Below are 23,093 nucleotides of genomic sequence, written 5' to 3' on the forward strand. Positions count from 1 at the left end.
CTGTCGTGTTCAATCCGACCAATAGTGGTCCACCATTTGAAGGCGGTTACGGCTATTGGTCGGGCGGTGACTTTTTGCAATCCAAGCGGGCCGATGACTGGTCAGTGAGCTTGTCACTCATATTTGCCTTCGTGAGGGACGTTGGTTTAGTTTCCATCGTTATCCTGATTGCAAGAGTGGGTGAAATGTGTTTAACGCCAGCTATTTAGTGAGGAATGTGTGACATGTTATTTTACAGCAGTATATGTAACATGCTAAAATGAATCACATTTCAGCGAGAAAGTATGGGTAAGGCTGGCGATGAAGCTGATGTATACCAGCTCCATGTTGTAACGGCCACCTCCGTGTAATTAAAACAAACGCACCCCACTATGCTTGGACGTGCGCGGGAAGCTCAACGAGGATTCATGACTCGTACTACAAAGTAGAACCTCTGGGGTCGAACCTTCTTTAGTTCCATGGGTCAAACATGTGGAATGTTTGTCAATTGTTGTCATGGTTTTTATTCAACAGTGAACCCATAAACATTATTATTTTTATTAAACGTAATTTGTCTTATTTGAACGTGGAACTAGTTATCTATGCAATTTTATCACACTAATTGAAATAAGTCCCCAATTAAGAGAAAATAGGCAAAATCCTATTTAAAAATCCTTTTGCCATTTTCCCCAAAACACTGTGAGAACGTTCCACTCTGCTGCGGATGCATGCTGGAGTTATTTTCGTGACGTCAGACTACCTTTTCTTATGTAGTATGACGTCACGACACAACCAAGTGGCACCAAAACCAACAGGTTTGTGTGGATGGGTCTGTCTGTTGACTGCAGTGTCCGCAAGAAGGTTGAGCTTTTCGGACACCACGGAGTGTGTGGATGAAGGAGCACTGCTGGAGCAGTGCTGGAGCGATGCATATTAGCCTAATGTCAGCGTCCAAGTTAGGCTTTCCGGCACCTATATGTGGCTGATTTCACATACTGAATGTTGGCCAACTTCGGCCAACATTCTGTGTGCTAGTGTTTGTTGGGACAGAGTTCAAGTACCACAAGGCGTGGTAAGGTTTCAGTGGTTTGCCGTTTGTATTGCTGAATTGCTGTTTTGACATAATTTCTGACAAAATTACAGTCTGATGTCTGTGAATCACTTTATTATACAAAGGTAATAATGAGGGATTCTAGTCAATTGTATTGATGTGGCACTTTTCATACGCAAGGCAGACTAGCTTGCTTCACATAAAAGCAGAAAGCATAAAAAGATATTTATTAAATAATAATAAAAAGTTGGTTTAGCAGAAAGCGGAGCTGAACATAGATGTGTGTAACCTTGATGGGTCAGGGCGCATGGGAGCAAGTCTCAGATCTTGCTCCCACTCAGATCTCGTCCGAGTGTGAGCGCCTGCTCGTACCCATCTCCAGGAGAACTGGGCAGCTAGACTGGGCAGCCACACTGGGCAGACACAGTGAAGCTTCCAGGGACCGGCTCCAGTTCTACTAGATTTAACATCATGTCTTGGTGATGGTGAAGTCGGAAACCGGAGCACCTGGAGGAAACCCATGTGAACACGGGGAGAACATAATCTGCTCACTTAAAGGTCCAAGCTGGGTTTACTTTGAACCAGGACCATCTTGCTCCGAGGCCCACCTGCGGCACTGTGCCACTTCCAGGTCATGTAGATCAAAGGGCTCATGTCATGCCACCAGGTGTGGGTGTGATTAGCTGGTACAAGCCATTTGGCACAGGGAAGGAATGATTTTCATAGTGACATCAAAAGTGGGCGTGTCCACCCAGATATATGAAGGATAGATTAGCAACGTTTGCTACAGTCCATTGGGTAGGCTGGTAGAGTGATCCATCCAGCGTAGATAGGTGGACGCGCCCACTTGTGATGTCACTATGAAAATCATTCCTTCCCTATGCCAAACGGCTTGTACCAGCTAATCACACCTACACCTGGTGGCATGACATGAGCCCTTTAAGTAATTGCTCTCTGAAGAATACAAAAGTTATGAGGAGGACCTTCCTATCACTTAAATATCTGGGGAAGGGGCTCCCGATAACTCAATTCCCATAGTATAAATCGCAGTTAGTTATTTGAGAAGGCTTGCACAAAGGTTTAATCATGCTGTTTAGGCAGGACTAATTGGTCACTAACAATATAATACAATAAATTGATTTATTAATACAATATTGGTAATTTTGTTGTGTAGCCTAATCAACAGAAGTTAGCCTATGTTATATTATATATGTTTTATATTGACCATCGGAATCAGGCAAGCATCCGTGAACGTGGCATTATCCCAGGTGCGCATTCATGCGTGTGTAGAATTGGTATTTGAAATCGCTGTTGGAAAACAGGCAAAAGCACGTCTGCTTTTCGTTAGAAACAGAAACCAGTTCGTCCACTTTAGTTTGTGTCTCTGATAAGACCATGTTTGACGCGTCTTTACAAAGGACATTAAAAAAAGTCTCATGCATTTCAACACATTGGCAAAGCCTATGAATGCATTGCCAAGCTGTGTTATCGAAGTTTTGAAGATGGCCATAGGGAAGTGTAGATACAGAACCGTAACGGCTTTCTGCAGTCGAAGGTAATTTTGTGTTAAGCCTTACCCAGGAAATTGCCTGGTCTAAGTCAACCTGTCGTTCTGTTATCAGTGATTTACAGCCTCCAGCTCTGGCGTGGTTTAAAGTTCATTCCCTTTCTCTGGAATTCTAGATGTTAGTCAGAGGAGTTGAGTGGAGTGCAATCCGCAGAGCAGGCCAAAGGGTTCCCAGCAGGTAAGTCTCGGCTCAGATATGCTCCGTTACGCGCAGTTCTTGGCAAAAGACCACTCCCCAGCCATTAACTTAAATGAACGACATCCAGGTATAATTATTGGATGCAAAAAAAGAGCAAACGCGTTTTTCTATCACGACAGCTTATAAGGAGCCAGACGTACACAATGCTAGGTGTGTTCTTCTACGTATTAAGCTACCGATTTATAACTCATTAACCATTTTGCAATTGTTTTACGGACTAAAACGTGCCGTTACTACACAGAAATTCCCTTGGGTCACGTTTCGAGCTGGTTAAACACAGGTGCAAAACGGGACTTATATTAGATGCTAGAATGGAGACTACAATAATCGATGATCCCATTCCGAGCGGAGGGGGACTCACAACAACCAAAGTTCGTAGCTCGTACAGGTGGAAATGGAGGCTTTATAAACAGCAGACATGACATTGTCTGTATTGTCATAGTATCGCTGTTATATCACATTATGTCAATTAATTATATCTGATAAGTAGCAGGAGATGGAGTTTGGTACGCACCCCAGACATAGCTCCACACGTAACATCGGATCTTATGAAACGTACCCAGTTTCACAGAGTTTTTTTGCGTCACCTTTTTTTTATCAACCTGCAGCAGCTCGACCACGGAGCGTTTGATTATCTGACAAAAGTAACGTTGCGATCAGCTGATTTTGCGCAATTCTCCAGTGTGTTCGCAGTGCACAGCAGCACACATGAGCGCACATTTCATTGCGCTTATCATTCGTTTCGAGCCACGGCACATCTCGGTGCCACTTTTTCGAAAAATCATTTTCTTCTGCTCCGGCTCCATTTCCCTTTTCTTTGCAGTTGTTTTTGTTGTTGTTTCGTTTTTTTTTCCCGATCTCTGGAACTTGCGTACCAGTTATGTGCACAATAAACGCAAAACGAAGAAAAAAGCCGAAAAACGGACCTGCTACACCACTGGCCCTGTTGCCACACCACACCGGCCCCAGCTCCGGGGCTGCAGCTGGATGCTACTCTCTTGTTTTGAGTAATTGAGTGAAGAGGGGTGGAGCCATTTATTTATTTTGGGAGGGAGTTCTAGAGGGAGGGTTCTGCAATGGAGAGGACCCTGTCCCCCCCCTCTTGGCACTTGGTTCTGTTGGGGGCCGAGAAAAAAACGATAGTCTGACAAAGAAGCCTACGAATTTGATTACTCCGAGCATCCTGTTCTCCATGGCTGAAGTCTACTATCTGTTCTTCTGACCTCTTCTCCATAGGGAACCATTCATAACCTTCTGCCATGTCTGTTAAAGGTAAGAACAGCCCATCATGTTCACACACACACACAGACACACACACACACACACACACACACACACACACACACACACACACACACACACACACACACACACACACACACACACACACACACACACACACACACATGCATACAAATACACCCACACATGCACACAAACATATTCACAAACATGTACACAAACATACAAGCACACAGTAGCCGTAACCATTGAACAGCCATCTGGGCTTTGTGCCTTGTTGCAGTTCCCCGTACTCAGGAGTCTGTAGCCCGTCCTTCTCTCACCTTCAGCTTGACCAAAGTGCCGCTGCCACAATATCAACTGGAACCCATAAGATGGACCCCATCTAACCCGTACTATCTCCCTCCCCTGTCTCTCAGTCAAGTTTAGAGTGGATTTTCAGGGTTTATATCTGTTTTTAACACTCCAAATGGGTGGTCAAAGTCCAATTCAAAGTCAATTATTTTGTATAGCACAGTATCAGACACAGAGGTTATCAAAGTGCTTTAAAATAAAATAAAAAAACAAAATAGAATGAAATAAATATATATATATATATATATATATATATATATATATATATATATATATATAATAATATATATATATATATAATTATTCAAGTAACAACAGAATCAAACGAAACCAAAACAACATTAATTGAAAGCAAAAGAAAATAACCATCATGTCTTTTGCCCCGAATTCTACCTCAAGGGCAATTAATACTGCCCGGTCCCACTGTCTCAGTTCGAAGTCACGACCATGCCTTCACTGTTGCAATCAATGGATTATTTTAGCCTATTAGGCCTGCTGTCCCTTTGAAATCTCACCTAAATCCTACCTTTTCTTTTGCCTTTAATCCCATCTGAGATTTTGTGACATAAACAACTCGCATATACAATTCGCTGTTTTTGTTTCCTTTCAATTTCCTCTGAAGCATGTTCTTTATAAATAAAATGTTTTTGACTTGATATATTTAATTATATATATATATATATATATATATATATATATATGCAGTACAAATTAAATAGTAACAACCAAAATGTAACATTATTAAAAGTGTGGAGGAGGTTGAGCGGGAATTATAAACCATGGCGATAAACTGATAACACCATGAGAATTATGCTCTTTGAGGCTGTGTCCGAATTTGTTCACTACAAAGCACACTTTTTGGTCTGTCACCATTCTGTAATGCTGTTTGAAGGTTTGGTGTAAGAATCTAGTTGCGTAGTAGTGCAAAACTTAAAAAAAAACAATACACCATTAAAGTGGTGTACAACTGACGACTGGCGTGTACTATAGTCTAAACTATGTGTGGATCTAAATGCACACCATTTTTCCAAACCATTCCACACCATTTCCATACCATTCAACACCATGTATCCCACACAATTTACCTCGTGATGCATCACATTGTTCCTTTTCAGCCAATGATCCAATAGACATGACAAGGCACGTACAATTTATTCATGCAAATGAGCTGTTAGGGGGTGAGATTTAACACATATCAGCTTCAATTGACCAATTAACATCATGCTGAGAGCTTCCCGCATATAATTCCTGTCCGAATTCCCCCTAATCCCTACCTTACTTATTCTTCAAAAAAAGTATTATTAAGTGTTCAGTATGTATTAGGGTTGGGAGAGAACAAGTGAACCAATCACAACACGGCCACAGTATCGATATCATGTTGACAATGAGGTGTGTTGTGTCTGCAGATGACCTGTACGCCTATACCCTGTCCAAGACCCTCACCACGGTGTCCTCCCCCACCACCGTTGGGCTCTACTCCTCATGTCCCGACCGCATCAATCATATCCTCCAACGAACACAAGGTACCGCTGCTCCAAGGGGGCTCGCTCCTAACTGGAACTCTCTCTGATTTGCTGGGCTTAGTATCGTAACAGTGTATACTTGGTTTGGTTGGACTCTAAATTTAATGTAGTTGATTGGGCTTGGAATTCAACTTAATATGTTTGTTTGCACCATAGAAGTAGGTATAGATCTCTGGGGGGCAGGGGAAATCCCCTCAACCTCAGGTCCAACTCTTAAGCAGACCAAACATTGACCACATCATCACCAAGACTAAATATCAGAATTCCACCAGGCTGTGTAACAGTAAAAAGCACCTTGACTTTAACCTCTTCAGACAGTTTTTAAACTTGAGCAGGGAAGGAGATCCCTTAGTAGAAATGAAACACCCTCTCTTAAAGAGTGACAAGGAGAGTTGTATAGTTCACAGTCCACAGTGTTATCATCTGCAGTCTCAAACAAAGACCAATGTCAATATTAAAATGCTAATAAAATGACAGCAAGTTAACGAGATACTTCCTCTTCAGGCCGCGATGTTAAAGTAAAACTTTTATGTCCCCGGCGGGGATTTCTTTTTACAACAGTAGTCGTAATAACACTGATATCACAGCATAACCGTAAGAGACAGAAGGCATACGGTCTATGTGGTGGTGGTGGTGTGGAGAGTGAGATCATGGAAGCTCCTCCACAAAGGACCCTTTCAAATCACTGAACCACGCTGACTTCATGCCTTTACACGGACTACTCACTTGGAACATCATGCCCCGGACATATTCTCAAACAACGTCCTAAAACCAAAATAATTTGTTTTATTGTTTTATTCCCAGCTGAGCTTCAATGTTCTAAAATAGTTTCTCCATAAAAATTGTGTTTTGATAACATTTCTCACAAGAAATTTGCTAATAATAATAATAATCTTCATGCAGCAAATGTATATGTTTGGTTATTTTTCTATCGCTGTCCGTTCTTTCTTTATATGAATCAGGGCATTAAGGTCGACTAAAAGTATACATTTGGAGGCTCTAGATCTACAGGGACTTATGAAGTAAGAGTAAGTGATGTCAAATGAATAGGGGACCTAGGGGTCAGGACAGTGAGCTAGAGACCACAGGTCTAGGATTATCAACCTGGAGGGTCTAACCCGACAGGGTGTGATTCACACAGCTTGACGACGAATTGAAAATAGAAGATGTTGCAATGGAAGAATCAACATTTATTGAAGGAGATAAGAACTTAGCCATCTACCAGGGGCCACCTTGGCTTACCCTAACCCTAAAATATTTATTGTAATAACACCAGATAGGAAATAGTTCAGAAAAGCTTTAAGACATAAGGGTGAACCTGTGACAAGCAATGAATATAACAGGACTTAACTTTAAACAAACTCATCTTTATAATAGCTCAAACGAAGGAAAAAAAAAGTAGGTAAGCCTAGCTCCCTAGCTCAACAAAAAACAAGATAAAATGTTGAACCAAATGAAAGGCCACTCGCAGCCTACCATCATCCAGAATGACGAATGATGAAATTTAAAACAGCTTAACCAAAGCACAAGGCCAAATATGGAAACAGTTAGACAAGGCTGAATTAAACTAAATAGGTGGCCACAGTGGCACCAAACCATAAAAAGTTAACAAATCAGGCTATGTTAACAGGCAGGCGTATTAGAGGGCATAAAAGCGCAGGAGAGCACATGAGATCGATAAGAGCACATGAGAGCGCATGAGCGTGTCTGAGAGTGCATGAGAGCACATGAGAGCACATGAGAGCGCATGAGAGCGTCTGAGAGCGCATGAGAGCGTCTGAGAGTGCATGAGAGCGGCTGAGAGTGCATGAGGGAGCATGATGGATCATGAGAGGCAGATGGAACCGTCAAAGCTTTTAAGCAGGCAGCTTTGCTCTCATTGGTTAGCATCCACCAATGAAAAAGGCTGTAACTCCAAATTAGCCACATTTGTAGTCCTAAAAATGAAAGACACTATGTTATTTATGGTGTGATTCAGGTAAGCATCGTAGATCAGTATCAAATGATGTCCGGGAAAAATTAGTTTCAGTTTCAATACTACACAGCCTGAGACATGAGATGGTGCATCTCATGATGACTTCCTGGATGGCTAGAGCCTCCAAATTGAAATTTTCATGTCCTTTGGGCTATTTTGGATAAAAGAGTCTGCAGGTCCCAAGCTCACTCCCAAGTGTCCTAGGTCACCTACTAATTACATCGCCTTCTGTAGGGCTAGAGCCTCCAAATTTATAATTTTAGTAGATGCCTTTCGAATTTTTATTTATTTATTGCATTCATGAATCATGCATCTTTAAGGCTGTATTAATTTGTCATGATTATGTACCTTTTTAATGGACAGTAATAAAATCTTCTGGTTATAAACTTCTGGGTACCGCCACAAAAACAGTCAGTCGTGTTCATCCCAAAGAACAATAAATGTCATCCCTGGGTCACTCAAGAGATCAGAAGTTACAATTCATAACACATAACGTAACAGCTCAGATGCCTGCTCAACGCAAAGGCGATGATTCAAACAACATACAAGTTGCAGCTTTCAGCCATAGCCCTCTTTACATCAATCACCATGGCAATGATAGAAACAGTTGTATTAACTAACAAAATAAAAAAAGCTAATTTCTCACTTGAAATGTAATCAAAACAAATTTTAATGCCGAAAATAACTTCTAATAAAGGATTTTCTCCCGACATAAAACAGATGACATCCATTTTTTTTCCATACCTAAACTTGACAAACGTGACATATTGTTGCTTTCTATGACCAATCGATAGGGGAGCTAAACGCTCATATGGGTGTTTTTGGGTCATATTGACCAACCACCTCACGTTGACCACCAAAATCCAGCCCGCGCGCCAAACCCATTGGTGGTTTTTGGCTTTTTTGGGATGACGGTTTTTGTTGGTGGACCTTTAGAAATTGTTCCCTCATTCCCTAATCCTTACTGAACACTGCATAGTACACTATGTATGGCATAAATAAGGAGTAAGGAGAGTAACAAGTTTAGGTTAGTATTCTGACAGGAATTATGTGCGGTAAGCTCTCAGTATAGTGTTGATTTGTCGCAACAAGCTGGAACGTGTTAGATCTCACCGCATAACAGCTCTTATTTACATAAGGAAACTGCCTTAACCTCTATATTGGATCATTGGCTGAAAAGGAAAAATGTGATGCATCATGGGATAAATGGTGTAAAATAAATTGTGGAATGGTCTAGAAAAATGGTGTGGACTTGTGGGCATCGGTTGAAGTTGTATGCTCAGCAAACATAGTAAGGTGCAAGGACGGGGTTTCTTCTCCTCTAATATACGTCTAAAATGTTCTCTCAAACGTGTTGAACAATTGAACTGAATAAAACCTTCAGGATTTACAAAGTATTATAATGAAAAGTGAAATAATCAGATTCTGAATTGTTTCTCCCATAAAATGCGTTTAACATGATACCTCTACCATTAATGTTCTACTCTAACTTGTGTTCCTTTCACATGTTCATGGTACTTCTCCTCCACCATGTTTGTACTTCTCCCCCACCATGCATGTTGTTCTCCTATCTATAACATGTATCGTACTCCTCCACTGTGCCGGTTCTCCTCCTCTAACGCGTGGTTCTCCTCCACCGGGCCGGTTCTCCTCCTCTAACACGTGGTTCTCCTCCACCGGGCCGGTTCTCCTCCTCTAACACGTGGTTCTCCTCCACCGGGCCGGTTCTCCTCCTCTAACACGTGGTTCTCCTCCACCGGGCCGGTTCTCCTCCTCTAACATGTGTCTAACACGTTGTTCTCCTCCACCGGGCCGGTTCCAGTGCACATGGACCGGGAGGCGACGAGGAGAGAGCAGCTGTTGGCCTACGGGAGCTCCAGACCTCGCTCGGTGAAGCCTTCTCTCTCTGGCCTGCTCTCGCTGCTCTTCAAGCTGCTCTTCTACCGGCCTGCCTGGGCGGAGGACCATCACCAGGAGCACATGCGCTTCGTCCACATCCACTTCAGCGCCTGGCACTTCGCCGGCAGCGACCTGCTCTGGGCCGGGTTGGTGTTGAGGCTCTGCCACGCCATGCAAGTCCACTTCGGCAGGCTGCCGCTGTCCCTGTACCGCACCGTGCAGCACTACGAGGAGGACGAGATCCGCCAGAAGGTCTTTAAGAGTTTTCTTTGGTGATCTTTCACAATAGTAAAGAAATACATTTGTATGAGGCCCCTATTATACTCTTTTTTTTGTTGATTAGTCTAAACAAGCCGTTTCATAAACCCCCCTTATGTGACATTTAAACTGTGAGTGTTCCTCCAGATTTATGATGTGTAAAGCCTACTAAGTGGGTGCAAAACGACCACTTGTGACGTCAATAGGGGCTGCCTCTTGAAATGGCTTATAATGGCATAAATTATACCTGGTGTTGAAACTTTAGGCGCTCTTTAAATTGCTGCATATGAATGTTGTTTACATCCCTTTCTTCCAAACCATCAGCTTGTGAAGGAAGGTCCAAGCTGCCTTAAACCTAAGATGCTGTGCTGCTGCCCGCTGTGGCACTTCATCCTCTATGTCCTGATTACCATGGTGACCATCTGCGTGGGCCTGGGGCTGTTCGGCTTCCCCGAGGAGGGGGACGAGGGCATGGGCCAGGTCAATGGGACAACCACCAATCTTATGGGTGTCGGTGAGGGCGTGGCCCTGGCAGCGCTTGGCGTTCCTGCTGCAAGCGCGGGCAAGTTCATGGTTGACCTGGCGAAGAACCTTCTGCACAGCCAGAAAAGCAGACTCAACAGCATCATGGACAACGTACAGGTGAGCCGCCAGCTGGGCTTCATGCACGAGGTGCGGAAGGAAATATGGCTGCTGTCCAACTTCATCCACTTCATGGAGCTGTTCGAGGGCCGGCGGATCCGCGTCGTGATGAGGATCACAAATCTTGACCGCTGCAGCCCGACGAAGATCGTGTCGGTCCTGGAAGCCATCAACATCCTGCTCTCAGACCAGGGGAGTCCCTTCTTTCTAATCCTGGCTGTCAACCCGGAAGTGATCGTGCAGAAAGTGAACTTTGCTGATGGCTGCTTGTGTCGCGAGGACCGAGCGTATGCCTTTTTGAACCGCATCGTTACTCTCTCCTTCACCATCCCACCGCTGACGGAGGACTCCAAACGCAAGGTGTTCTACGGCCTCACCTACAAATCAGACGTGATTCTGACCGGGACACACAAGCGCAAACACAGACTGTGTTGCAGCAAATCAACGCAAGACCATGAGTCTTCCCTAGAGGACATCCACATGCCACTGATGTATACAACGAGGGAATCCACGGAGGGGGTGGAGGAGGAAATAGAGAACCTTGTCACCATTGCCTTCAAAAGCTTCATGAGTGACGGGGGCAGGCTGAAGAAATACATCTTGGACGACAGCATGTCCATGAGGCGGGTGATCAACTCCATTCGGATGACGGTGACCATCATGAAATATCTGAAAGCCGAGGTTCCTCCACCAGAGGACATTGCGGCCTGGGTGGTGTTGGCCAACTACTGGCCCTGCCGTCTCAGCTGGCTCCTCAACTGTATGGAAGACGACCAGCAGAGACTAGAGATCGACGGGGTCAACGTGTCGTACAGTGAGGACTCCAAGACCCTGTGGCAGGTCTTCAAGGAGTCCAGGGTGGAGCTCTACATGATCAGAGAACAGATCGAAGATCTCCTGGAGCAGGACAGCGATCCAGAGACCTTTGAAATGCTTCTGAAGATCGACTTCCCGTTCACTATAAAGGATATTGAGGCGTTTGCGGCGGCGACGGTGAACCTTGACCTCACGATAAGAAAGGAGCTGGGTCAGATCAGAGGGGTCTCCAAGCTCAAGGAATCCGGGTGGACTGGTACCGTCGTGCCGCTGCCTATCAAATCCATCATCAACATGAGCGTTGAGGAGGTTTGTTCAGAGGTAAGCTGCTAACACTGAGTTAGGATCATTCATTATCATTAGGAAATAATGGCATAGTCACCAAAATGATTTAAACCCACTACATAGACATTGTATCAGCTCTGATCAATAATTAATTAATTAATTAACAAACCCTTTATCCTACTCTTCCCCTTCTTCTTTTTTAGCTGGAGAGGATGCACCCTAATTCTGATTATGCTAAGGTTGTCAGGGAGAATGACCTTAACGGCTTAGCGCTGGTCTTCGGTGACGTTGACCAACTCAAGTTGCTCTTCCCGATGACGCTGGGGCAGTGGACTGCTTTCAGGCTACGCTTCTGGGGCTTTTCCTCAGTCCGTCGACAAACTCCATCTCAGTCACCCTGCCTCAGACGGCCCCATCACGAACCACCATCACAGCCTAGCTAGCCTTCATGCTACGCTTCACGGATACATGTGTAATCATGATATACAAGCTGTGAAACAAGGATATCAGTATTGTATACGATGTATAAATGTCCCAAATTATACAATATATGGTACTTGGTAAACACAAGGTCACAGGCTACATATTAAACTGTATTATATATACAATGTGAAAGCTTAAAATGCTATATGAACAATGTATAACTATTTAACTATATCAATTAAATCCATTGATTTAATTGATATGGTATATGCAGAGCAGTATTGGTGGAAGGACTGTTTTATGTTGCACTTAAAATTTTAATTATTGAAGTAAAGGAACCCACTTCATTGGAAGTTATAGTTAGTTTGTTATGCTTGAATTAAGAAATTTACGTTTGTTAACATTCAAACCATTCTCATCATTGTGCAGTGAATCTGTTTGTTTCTGGAAAAAGCCCTTTGCTCCTTATTTATTGCCAAGGACTTTGGGAAACACTCTTTTATTTTGTATTCTTTATTCTATCCTGGTTGTTAGTGCATGGTTTCGTGTTCAATTTGACTTTTTCCAAGACTTTTTCTCTTTTGCTCTATGTTGTTATACTTGAACAACACAAATATATATGCATCTAAATATTATAAACAACACTATAGGTATCTTAATTTGCACTTGAATGTGCAGTTTTTTCTTCTTCCTCTGGGAATGGACATTGATCTAATATATTGTACTGTACTTATTTTATTGTACCAGGGCTGTACAGAAATGTCCTGTTGTTCATCAACACTGTACATGCATTATTCTTATTGCAGGAGAAAATGTACTCAATACTATTGTTATGACTTGACTGTTTTCACCAAACAATTTGCTCCGGTGATAAACCGGACTCAACCTCAATAAACATTTGTGAGACTACACTTTGTGATCACAAAGACAATGATTGAATCCATAGTATTAACAAATCAGTCTACATGTATCATGGGGAAACCATCCAGATATTAAAGTTGATGTGACCTTGCCAAATAAGAACTGTTTTCCCATGCCCGTAGACATGGCCCATGTGTTCATATGCCCAGGGTAATGCAAGTTAAAGCCACTGGACATGAAAAAAGGTAATTAATCTTTACAAGGTGTAGCTGTGAATACGACAGAAGAAACACCATTCAGTATTATGTTGTGATATCTTTATTAAGTTCTTTCAAATTAAAAGGTGTCGTACCCCTGAATTGCCAACATGCTAATTATTGGGCTGATCATTCGGTGCCAACAAGCAGGAACCCACATAATGGAAGTTCTAACTATCCATGTTTTTTTCCTTTCATTTCTCCAATTCCAAATTACACTGTCACCCAAAATCACACGACTGAGGTGAGAAGGTTCATAGTGATGGTGTGAATATCAAGACAGCATAAGATGGGTGTGCATGTATATTAAGCATTAGTAACTAGTGCAATCACATGACCCAATATTGATTAAAGGTATATTTGCATTTGTGATTAAGAAAAATACATTTGTGGCATATTAATGCATCATAAACATAATACATCTGAAAATACATAGAGCTTTATGAAAAAATAAAAAATGAATTGCATATCAGGATACATGGTTATATTCAAGGCACAATACAAAAGCCAATCAGATATATTCTTTGTTGCATCAATCCACCGGATTTACGTTTTCAAAGTAGTATCCTAGTGGAATAAAGCTCTTACTGCAATAAAAAGGTATTGCAGTTCTTTAGCATTACATCTACAAAATAAAAGATCATACTATAGCTTCTCATGTGGGCTATGATAAAGGTAAAATAAGAACCAAAGTATGTTGGCAACACTTTAACTAGAATAGAAACACTAATATACCAATTGTTAATCTTAAATGGAGAGCGTTTTGCGATGCAATATCCACTGTGATGCATAAGGAGCGAATATAAATACATTGGGCATTAAAAAAATGTGGAAAAATAAATGAAGTTAAGACTTGAGAAAACAACAGCCTCAGGTTAACATTACAGTAGGCCCCTTAAGGTCAAAACTACTGGAGAACTTACCTTAAGGCAAACAAACAGTAGACCCTACCTTAAGGTTAACACTATAGTAAACTTAACCTTCAGGTGAACACTACAACTTGCCTTAAGGTCAACATACCACAGTAGGCCTTACCTTAAGGTCTAACATTCTACTGCAGGAGTCACCGTAAAGTCAAACATACTAGGATAGGAGTTAAGTCAGGTCAAACAGGAGGGGGAATATGAAATCAACTCGTCAACAGCACAGTAGGCCTCATCTTAGGTCAAAGGTAATAAAACACCCGAAGGGCTTGGGACGACATTACTTTCTGCCCACCGCCTCAGCCAGCTTCTTCAGCCTCTTCTTGAGCTCCAGAGGAAACTTCTCATAACATTTCTTACATACCGGCTTCATGTCAAATTCCACAAACTTGTTCCTGCAAAGAGAAAGACAAACACAAGAGAAAGATGAAACCACCAGACCGACCCAACTGATCCTCATTGGAGCCAATTGAAAACAGCGCTGATTGGAGCCATGCTCTGCATGGCTGTCCATGTTTCCTCTTTATGATTCGGGGGTCCATGGGTTGAAAACACTTAATTGTAGAGCAACATGCAGGTACTTTTTTTGTGTTAATTCACATGGTCTGTTCATTTACTGTTGAGGGGTAAATCTACGTAGGCACTCTATTACAAAGCAGCAAGAGGCTCTCAATCAGCTGTCAAGATTTCAACCTCCATGAGGATGTTAATCCCAATGCTTCCAGTAGCGCCGGTGGGTCACTGGTGCATTCCACTTTCCACATTTGTATCAAATTAAGTCATTTGGTGCACATGCACGTTGCGTTACTAAAATAACAAATATACACAAATATAGTCTTCATGTCGATATCCTTAATACTTTGCCCACTATGCTCATTATTTTGGTGTGCCAACCTACAAGTTGCGCTATACCATTGGTAAAGTTGCACCTTTTAAATTAATGGGAATGACTACATTTCAAAAAAATATGAAAAGTAAAACAGACATAAATGAAGACATGCACGTGTGCAATCAAGTGCCCCTAATATACCACGAGGTATGATGTTGAGTATCCTGTACCAACTATTAGGCTGTGTGCTGACATTTAGTGAGTACTGATTTACACACCGAAATCACTTCACCAATGTTTACATTGAAACCCCAATAAGGCAGCACTACTCACTTTTTGTTTACATAAACATTAAAATAATACAATGCAACAGTATAAACTTGATGAAACACAAACAGGTAGATATCTTGAGAACCCAATGTACATGTACCTGTATGTTTTTGGTTGAATAAAGGAAGTGAAATTAGTTCTTGATTGTTTGTTGCCTAAAATTCAGCGTGGTGATTTTTTGGCTGCACATGAGCAGTTCAAACAAATAAAATAAAATTACCCCATGCTTATTTGATTGGGGTTGAAATTCTCTTCCATGCAGCCAACAATGGTTATGATAGTTTTAAAGTTGAGATTCTGATCTTTGTATGGTGTCTCACATTACTGCTTGCTCATTTGTTTAAATTCCATTCATTAAAACGTCTTTGCGATTGGGGCGGGTGGGCCTCACTCAGACACTTCGGAATGAATTAAAACATTAGATATGGTAACATGTGACCTTGAGGTAGCTGCACTTGGTTGACATTACAGATAAGAGGGCCTTTTCCAAGGCGGAAAAAACTCTGGCGCGCTGTCACTGCCTTCGGCCACGTTGTTCATTTCAATGCAATACAAACTCCTGTTGCATTCTGCGCCTGTGCGCCTGTCTCCGGGACGCTAACTGGTGGACGTCGGTCAGGGGTGGAACGTTGACTGGTTCAACGGCAAACTTCGGTTAAATTATTATCGCGGTTTGAATAATCCAGTTTTGACGCAGTAATAATAAAAGTCGGGAATTTGACCTCGGTTAATCCTTAGTAGGCTGATACATCCCATCATACATCTGGGGGGGGGGGGACACACTCCTCCACCCACTTGTGATGTCACTAATGGATCGATTTTGAACATGCCATGGCTAGACAACATCACACCTGGTGGTTCAATAGAGTCTCTGTAAGACGAGGGTACATTGACACCAGACAGCATTCAAATAAATACACAAACACAAAAATAGAGAAACGCAAAAAGAGCGCATTTCTATAAGCATCAGCGGGAGAGGGCATGCCGTCGACATCACGGAGACATCACAGCGGGGGAAGCGGGTGCCTTGAAGGGTGCTTGCAGAGCAACGAGAGAGGAACCTCTACACACAGACGGTGGGCTTCTTCCGGCCCTCTTTGGCATCCCGCTCGCGGCGGGCCAGGCGGCGCTTCAGCTCGTCAGGCATGCGCTCGTAACAACGCCTGCACACCGGCCGCAGGTCCACCTCCACAAACTTATCTCTGGACGCAGCCCCGCCCACAGGGCAGCGCAGCCAGAGGGCAAGGGGGGGGGGGGGGGACGGGACGGGACGCAAGAGAGGGAAGCCGAAGAAGGAAGACATGAAGGGAGGAGGAAAGGAAGGAAAAGGTTGAGGGAGGATTATTAGGACTAGACCGGGGGTTGTTAACCGAGACCCCAGGGTGAGTGAGAAGCCCTAGACAGAGTGAGTAAACACACACACTCACACGATGCCCACTAAACACACACAGTAAACCCAGAGCAGACGGGGGCAGGGACGTACTTGAGGGTGAGTTTGGTGTTGCAGGTGGAGCAGGAGAAGCAGCTGACGCACCAGGCCTTGTTGAGGGCTGAGACCACTGCAGAGACCAGGAGAGAGGGATCGGAAATCATACCTTTCATCTGACGAAGACACGACATGAGTGCATACTAGTCCAGATTGGTTGGCAGTGTTTGGTTCAGTAACCTTTAAGGTCTCAAACTACATTATTTACAATATTTGTGAGATAATGTGCAGCATTTTGATGGTATGCGTAACGCGTCTTCCAAAGATGTTCAACCAACAGCATAGCATGTTTTAACCACTAGGAAGCAGCAAACTCCTAAAAACGAAATCTCTCAATAGGTTCACTCGTAAAGTATTCTTGCTTGTTACTAGTTCTACCACTAAAAGTACTCTTTGCAGTAGTTTAAAGCATTATCTTGAATAGGTCATCTTAATGAGTATTAGTCCTTACCGTCGCCTTCGATCACACGGTTGCAGTGGTAGCAAACATCACCAAACAGCTGGTCAGTGGACAAAAAGCAGACTTTAAACTAAGCTCCTGAACCAGCTAACTAAAATACACAAACATTGAATAGACATGAAAATTAATGACATGACCAAACAACCAGCCTAGCATAAAGGTAGAGGTGGGTGGTTTGTTGGACAGGGGGGTGTGTGCATAAGAGCTAGAACCATTAATTGCTGTTTATTAGTTAATGGTTAATAGTTGATGAATCGATAAGTCAGTCAATCTACAAAAAAAATAATCAAATCAAATTAATATAATAGATTCATAAAATATTTGGTGTGTGTAGGTAATTAATCAAATACATATACAAGCCAACCATTTGCTGCTTAATGCTTCAGAAGAACTCTGGTAACTTGTGATGGCATTTGGTGTTATTAATGACATTTTGCCCAACGCACTGATCCAAAAAATTATTGTGAGTGGCAACCTTGTGTACAGTTGTATCATTGTTACGGGGGTAATGTAAGGAAGGTGTACCTGGTTGTAATGGGTCTCACAGTAGGCCAGCCCCTTCCTCTCATAGTGGCGGTGACCCAGGAAGGGCTTCTCACACTTGGCACACACAAAGTGCTGCAGAGACACATAAACACACTTATCACAAGATCTGAATTCACCATAACACAGTGTCCGTCTGAAAGAACCAGACATAATAACATAACCTGGTCATTCCCTGCAGTCTGTGTAAAGCTATAACGGCGCTTTCATTTATCCTCCTGCATGTTATTCAGAGTGTTGTTCGCTAAAAGTGGACCAAAATGTCCTCTTTCCGTGCGTTATGATGATCTTTATAATATGAAGAAGATGTGTTGTACAAATGAACATGAAATAGATAGAAGGAAAAACACAAAAAGAAAGACGGGGCAATCTGGCGGCCTGTGTGCTGGAGGAGCGCTACATTTAAAATATGCCCGCTGAGGCGCTGAATTATGTCTGGCTACCCTCTCTACCACTGACCTCCACGTGCCACTGCTTGCCCATGGCGTTGACCACGCGACCCTCGATGGGTCTTCTGCAGGCACCACAGATCGGGACCCCCATCTTGTCGTGGCAGGGCAGACAGTACAGCTCACCCTTCAGCTCCCTTGCCTCGGCTGTCAGCTCCTTACTGCACCACGACACCACACACACACGCCATGAGAACGCAATGTCAACATCATGAGAACGCCATGACGTCATCATGATAACGTCTTGACACCATCATGGAAAGATCATGAGACCTTTATGACATTGTCACGCAAGACAACTCGTTCAACCCGTCTGCATGGGTAACATGGCAACATACCACTGCGCAGAGAGAAGGGCACCGACCTGCAGTTGCTGCAGTTGAAGTGGTCAGGGTGGTAGGGGTCATTCTTGAAGATGAGAGGCTGCTCCTCGATGATGGCATGGCACTTCTGACAGATGTACTTCCCAAGGCCACGAGCCTTCTCTCGGTTGTGGCAGGGACGACACAGGTGTCTGGTTACACACAAGAAAGAACAATTTGCCTTCATCAAGTGACCCCTTCAATCATGCAGGGACTGTGTCTGGCCATAAACTAATACAACGGTTCAGTACAGCGAAATGAGGCTGATATGTACGGGATAAGATACCAGAGAGTGTCTATTGGAGTTTCAGTATGTGATGGTAGCCTGGGGTTCTAGATAACAGAATACAGGTTATAGAATAAATACAATATATGGGGCTGACCTGTTGTTCTAGAATCAAGACCACAGATTAAACATAGTATTTATATGGGGCTGACCTGTGGTTCTATATTAAAGACCACAGACTAAACACAATATATATATGAGGCTGACGTGTTGTTCTTGATTAAAGACCACAGATTAAACACAGTATATATGGGGTTTACCTGTGGTTCTAGATTAAAGACCACAGATTAAACACAGTAGTGTTGAGGCTGACCTGCCAGCATTCTTGACAAAGCCCACGTCAGCGAGCACTGCCTGGCAGATGTTACAGCAGAAACAGTCAGGGTGCCAGCTGTTGTTCATGGCTTTGATCACACGGCCGATGATGAACTCCCCTGAGAACACATGTCATCAGGTTTGATCTTCAGCAATCAGAAAGGCGGACAGGAGGGTCATAATAAGTACAAAACATCTATGATATCAAACAGTTGCCTTACTCTCAGTAGAGAAAGACCTCCGTTTTGCATGACTGTGCACGGTATTCACATACAATCATGACAGAACCTGCATCGATAACGAGCATTTGACTGATTACATGGTCAAAATAGATGTCAATGACGCGTTTCAGTGTACCTTAGAAACGGCACCGGCACCATTTAATTTAGCAGAACAGCCAAAGCCTTGTAGAGTACCCACAGAGAGAATCATGTTTTTTGTGTATGCTCCTGTCCTTAAAGCGCACTAAGACTGCAATGCCACGCTCTTAAGCGGGACCTGAGACCACGCACAGGTCTCGTTGGGACCTGCACGTCTGTAACCTCTCTTTATGCCCAGCTTTAAACGCCATATATTCAGCATTTCAGTCAACACTGCTAGACTTGGACCACGGATTGTCCCATTCCTTCCCTGCTTAAGATCCCTCCTCACTGAGCGTAAATATATGGTAAACAAAATAATGGCATTGTCATCTCTCAAGTATTACTTTGGCAAATCTAAGAATATCAGTTCTAAATGACTGCCCTCATGCATGTGCTGAATGAGACAATTTAGCTTTTGGACTTATTTCAGACCAATCAGGGCATCTCTTCTCTGATTGTCTTGGGGAATCAATCTAGCCTGTCAATCACATATATTGAAGGTAATTTTTTTTTAATAAAGAAAATCTGTTTGGTTGTACTGTCAAGTAATCATGATATAAGATAAGATTGTTGTTGATTGTCATATGTTTTGGCCATACGTTTTTATTTTGTGTTTTTACACATTTACCTCTGGTGTGGTGTCTGTGGTGTGCTTTGTCTGTTTCGCATCGTTGTTTCCTATGTCCAATGCGTGTTTTATTGTGTAGGACTAACCACACTGATGACAGCAGGGGGCGAACAGCATCTGGAAGTCGTGCTCGCAGTACTTCCTGCCTTCAAACTAAAACACAACACACTTCCTGTTAGCAAATATAGGGAGAGGATAACATCACATTTCCTGCTGCTCAAAACTGCTGGGGGGGTGGGGGGGGCAGTGAAAGAGGAAGAAAGAAAGAAAGAAAGAAAGAAAGAAAGAAAGAAAGAAAGAAAGAAAGAAAGAAAGACCTCATAGAAGAGTCCCTCTGGGAACTGCTGGAAGCACTGAGCGCAGACGAAGCACTGCTCATGGTACAGCTCTCCATTGCTGTTCACAATCTTCTCCGCAGGAGCAAAGCCACTCTTGCAGCGCTCGCACGCTGCGTTGGCCAGGGCGTTAGCCATGCTGTCAATCAAAAAAACATTGGGAGTTCTATTTAGTAATTGATCAACGCTGTAATCAAAATAAATAGGCATGAATTCAGATACTGATGCAGACGTCATAATTAGGGAGCAGGTAGCGGTTCGGGCATCTTGATCAAAGATGACAACAGGTAAGGTTGCGGAAACAGGGAATGAACCCAACACTATTCGGATTGGAGTCAAACACCTAAGCCAAGGCTCTACATTAGAAATCTGCCACTGCACTGAGATAGCTTTGACAGGTAAAAAATATATGTCTGGGTTGTATATTAAAAACATTGCTTGTTCGATTGATTTCTCACTTATAGGGGACAACATTTTAAAAGTACATCTCGGACCTTGTAAATACAGTAATGATATTGATTCCAGAAATGTGGCCAAAATATTCTCAGAGCGACAAAAAACTGAGTTTGCAAGCCCTGGAAAAAATGACCGTAGTAGTATCCAAGATGTTTCTACCCAACAATGAAAACTATAATAGTCAGGGAACAACACGACTCTATTATTCGTATGCATACACACAATATATATATATATATATATATATATATATATAGACACACACATACACATTGGATTGGGCTCAGACCAACAAGTAATCCTAAACGTGGCGACTGAAATGACAACGTTAGACGGTCTGTTGTAAATCTGTTTATACAAAACTCCTCTGCCAATACTGAGACGGCAAAGAAATATTCAGCACAAGTCATAACCTAATTTGGGCATGAGAGTACACTACACCGAGTTGACATGTAGAGGCTTAATACATGAATTATGAAAAAGCTTTCATATTGAAAAGGTCGCTGACCAAGTTATAGTAATGTACAGAATAACTGAGGAAGAAATAACACTTTGGAGATAAAATGAGGATGAAATATCTTAACAGAATAACATGAGGATAAACTTAACTAAATAGATTTAAATGTGGATAAGCTTCACTTGATCTCATAATGCTTATCCTTGTAAATGATTGAGTAGCTTTCCTTCTAATTGAATACAAGTTACTATTTTCTCCAGATAGAATAACGTTAACTAATAACGAATTCCCTTGAAGATTTGCTTCATAAAGACAACAGCATGGAATGCTTACAGGATTATTTATTAACAATTTCCAGATACTCAATGTAAAATTCCATCGTTGTTGGCATCTTTTCAGGTCTATATTGTCATAGAACAAGTAAACTAATATAACGGGGCCTACGCTAAGCTAACATGGCTATCGGATCTAGCTGACATGGGAGTATTATACTCCTAAATGTAGTTATGTAGCAGATAATACAACATTACCTGCCCCCCGTCATTCCGACCACCCCAAGCATCACCACTACAACACCACGACGTTTTAAATGAACACCACCCGGACTAGGTTACTTTTACACTTCTAAACTCGGACCGAAAAATCGTTGGAAGAGTCGGTTCCTGACGCTCGCTCCAAGGCGTGCCGTCGTGAGACAGCCCAAATGAGCGTTTAAGAGAGAGGGCGGGATTTTAAGCTACATAGGTTGCACGCCGATAGGCGTTTTGAGATGGAGGGAGGGACATATGATAAAGGTATATCCGTTAACTTTATTTCCGTTATTCTTGTCTCGTCTTCTATTGATGTTCTTATTCTTCTTGCTCCGCGGACCGTTAAACTAGCGTACACAATGAATAGTAAGAGACCAAGTACAAGACCGGATATTACGTTACAGTAGACCGGTGTAACGTTACAATTCATGATCCTACATCCACCCACTCCCCACCGCAGGGCTATGAACGAGGCCCCGCCCACTCTGAAGTCTGTTTATGCTTCACGCACGGCCAGATGGGAATCGCAAATGGGAAAGTTTCAAAAAATTTTCTGTAGCTTATTTTACCGTTGTTCATTGGCAACGCACGTGTACGTTTCAATGCCAATAAAGCCATTTCAATTTTGAAGCAGCAACTCGTCCAAAGTTATCCATGCTCACACAACATCGGGAGCAACGCGGCCCTTGTCCTATAATGTCTCGCTGCGGCTTGTAGTGACATGGACATCCAACGTCCAAGTACTGTCACGTGATTCTACTTGCCACCCCCACTGACGTCACAGGCTAATGACTGAAACAACCCAGAGCTCTGAAACAACTGCTGATTGCAAAAACATGCATTTGTGAAATTCGTTTTTGATGGGTCCACTCCTGAACCAGGGGTGTTTCTAGGTTTCATAAACATCCGGGGCTTAGCCCAGACGGAAAATGAAAATGGCAAAATGATTTCTATGCTTTATTTTGCATGATTTGTTTTTCATAATGCTTCACCTAAATAAACAAAATTCGC

At 42.7% G+C, this 23,093-nt stretch overlaps 2 protein-coding genes across 2 annotated transcripts; one reads left to right on the forward strand and one right to left on the reverse strand.

Annotated features, from left to right (window-relative positions):
- The first annotated feature begins 2,290 nt into the window (after positions 1 to 2,290).
- On the forward strand, positions 2,291 to 13,387 carry nkpd1 (NTPase, KAP family P-loop domain containing 1). Its single transcript, XM_056607500.1, has 7 exons — positions 2,291 to 2,585; positions 2,714 to 2,775; positions 4,033 to 4,068; positions 5,799 to 5,915; positions 9,713 to 10,041; positions 10,372 to 11,826; positions 11,994 to 13,387. Exons 3-7 carry the CDS (start codon positions 4,056 to 4,058, stop codon positions 12,231 to 12,233), a joined length of 2,154 nt encoding a protein of 717 aa, XP_056463475.1. The 5' UTR covers positions 2,291 to 2,585; positions 2,714 to 2,775; positions 4,033 to 4,055; the 3' UTR covers positions 12,234 to 13,387.
- On the reverse strand, positions 13,345 to 22,462 carry lims1 (LIM and senescent cell antigen-like domains 1). The gene is made up of 10 exons (XM_056607501.1): positions 22,083 to 22,462; positions 20,622 to 20,778; positions 20,391 to 20,457; positions 19,313 to 19,433; positions 18,716 to 18,865; positions 18,362 to 18,512; positions 17,885 to 17,977; positions 17,351 to 17,399; positions 16,897 to 16,972; positions 13,345 to 14,649 (listed from the first exon to the last, which is right to left on the reverse strand). The coding sequence occupies exons 1-10, from the start codon at positions 22,112 to 22,114 to the stop codon at positions 14,535 to 14,537; spliced, it is 1,011 nt and encodes a 336-aa protein (XP_056463476.1). The 5' UTR covers positions 22,115 to 22,462; the 3' UTR covers positions 13,345 to 14,534.
- Positions 22,463 to 23,093: the final 631 nt, after the last annotated feature.

Source organism: Gadus chalcogrammus, chromosome 14 (genome assembly GCF_026213295.1).
Source record: "Gadus chalcogrammus isolate NIFS_2021 chromosome 14, NIFS_Gcha_1.0, whole genome shotgun sequence".
NCBI classification, from domain to species: Eukaryota; Metazoa; Chordata; class Actinopteri; order Gadiformes; family Gadidae; genus Gadus; species Gadus chalcogrammus.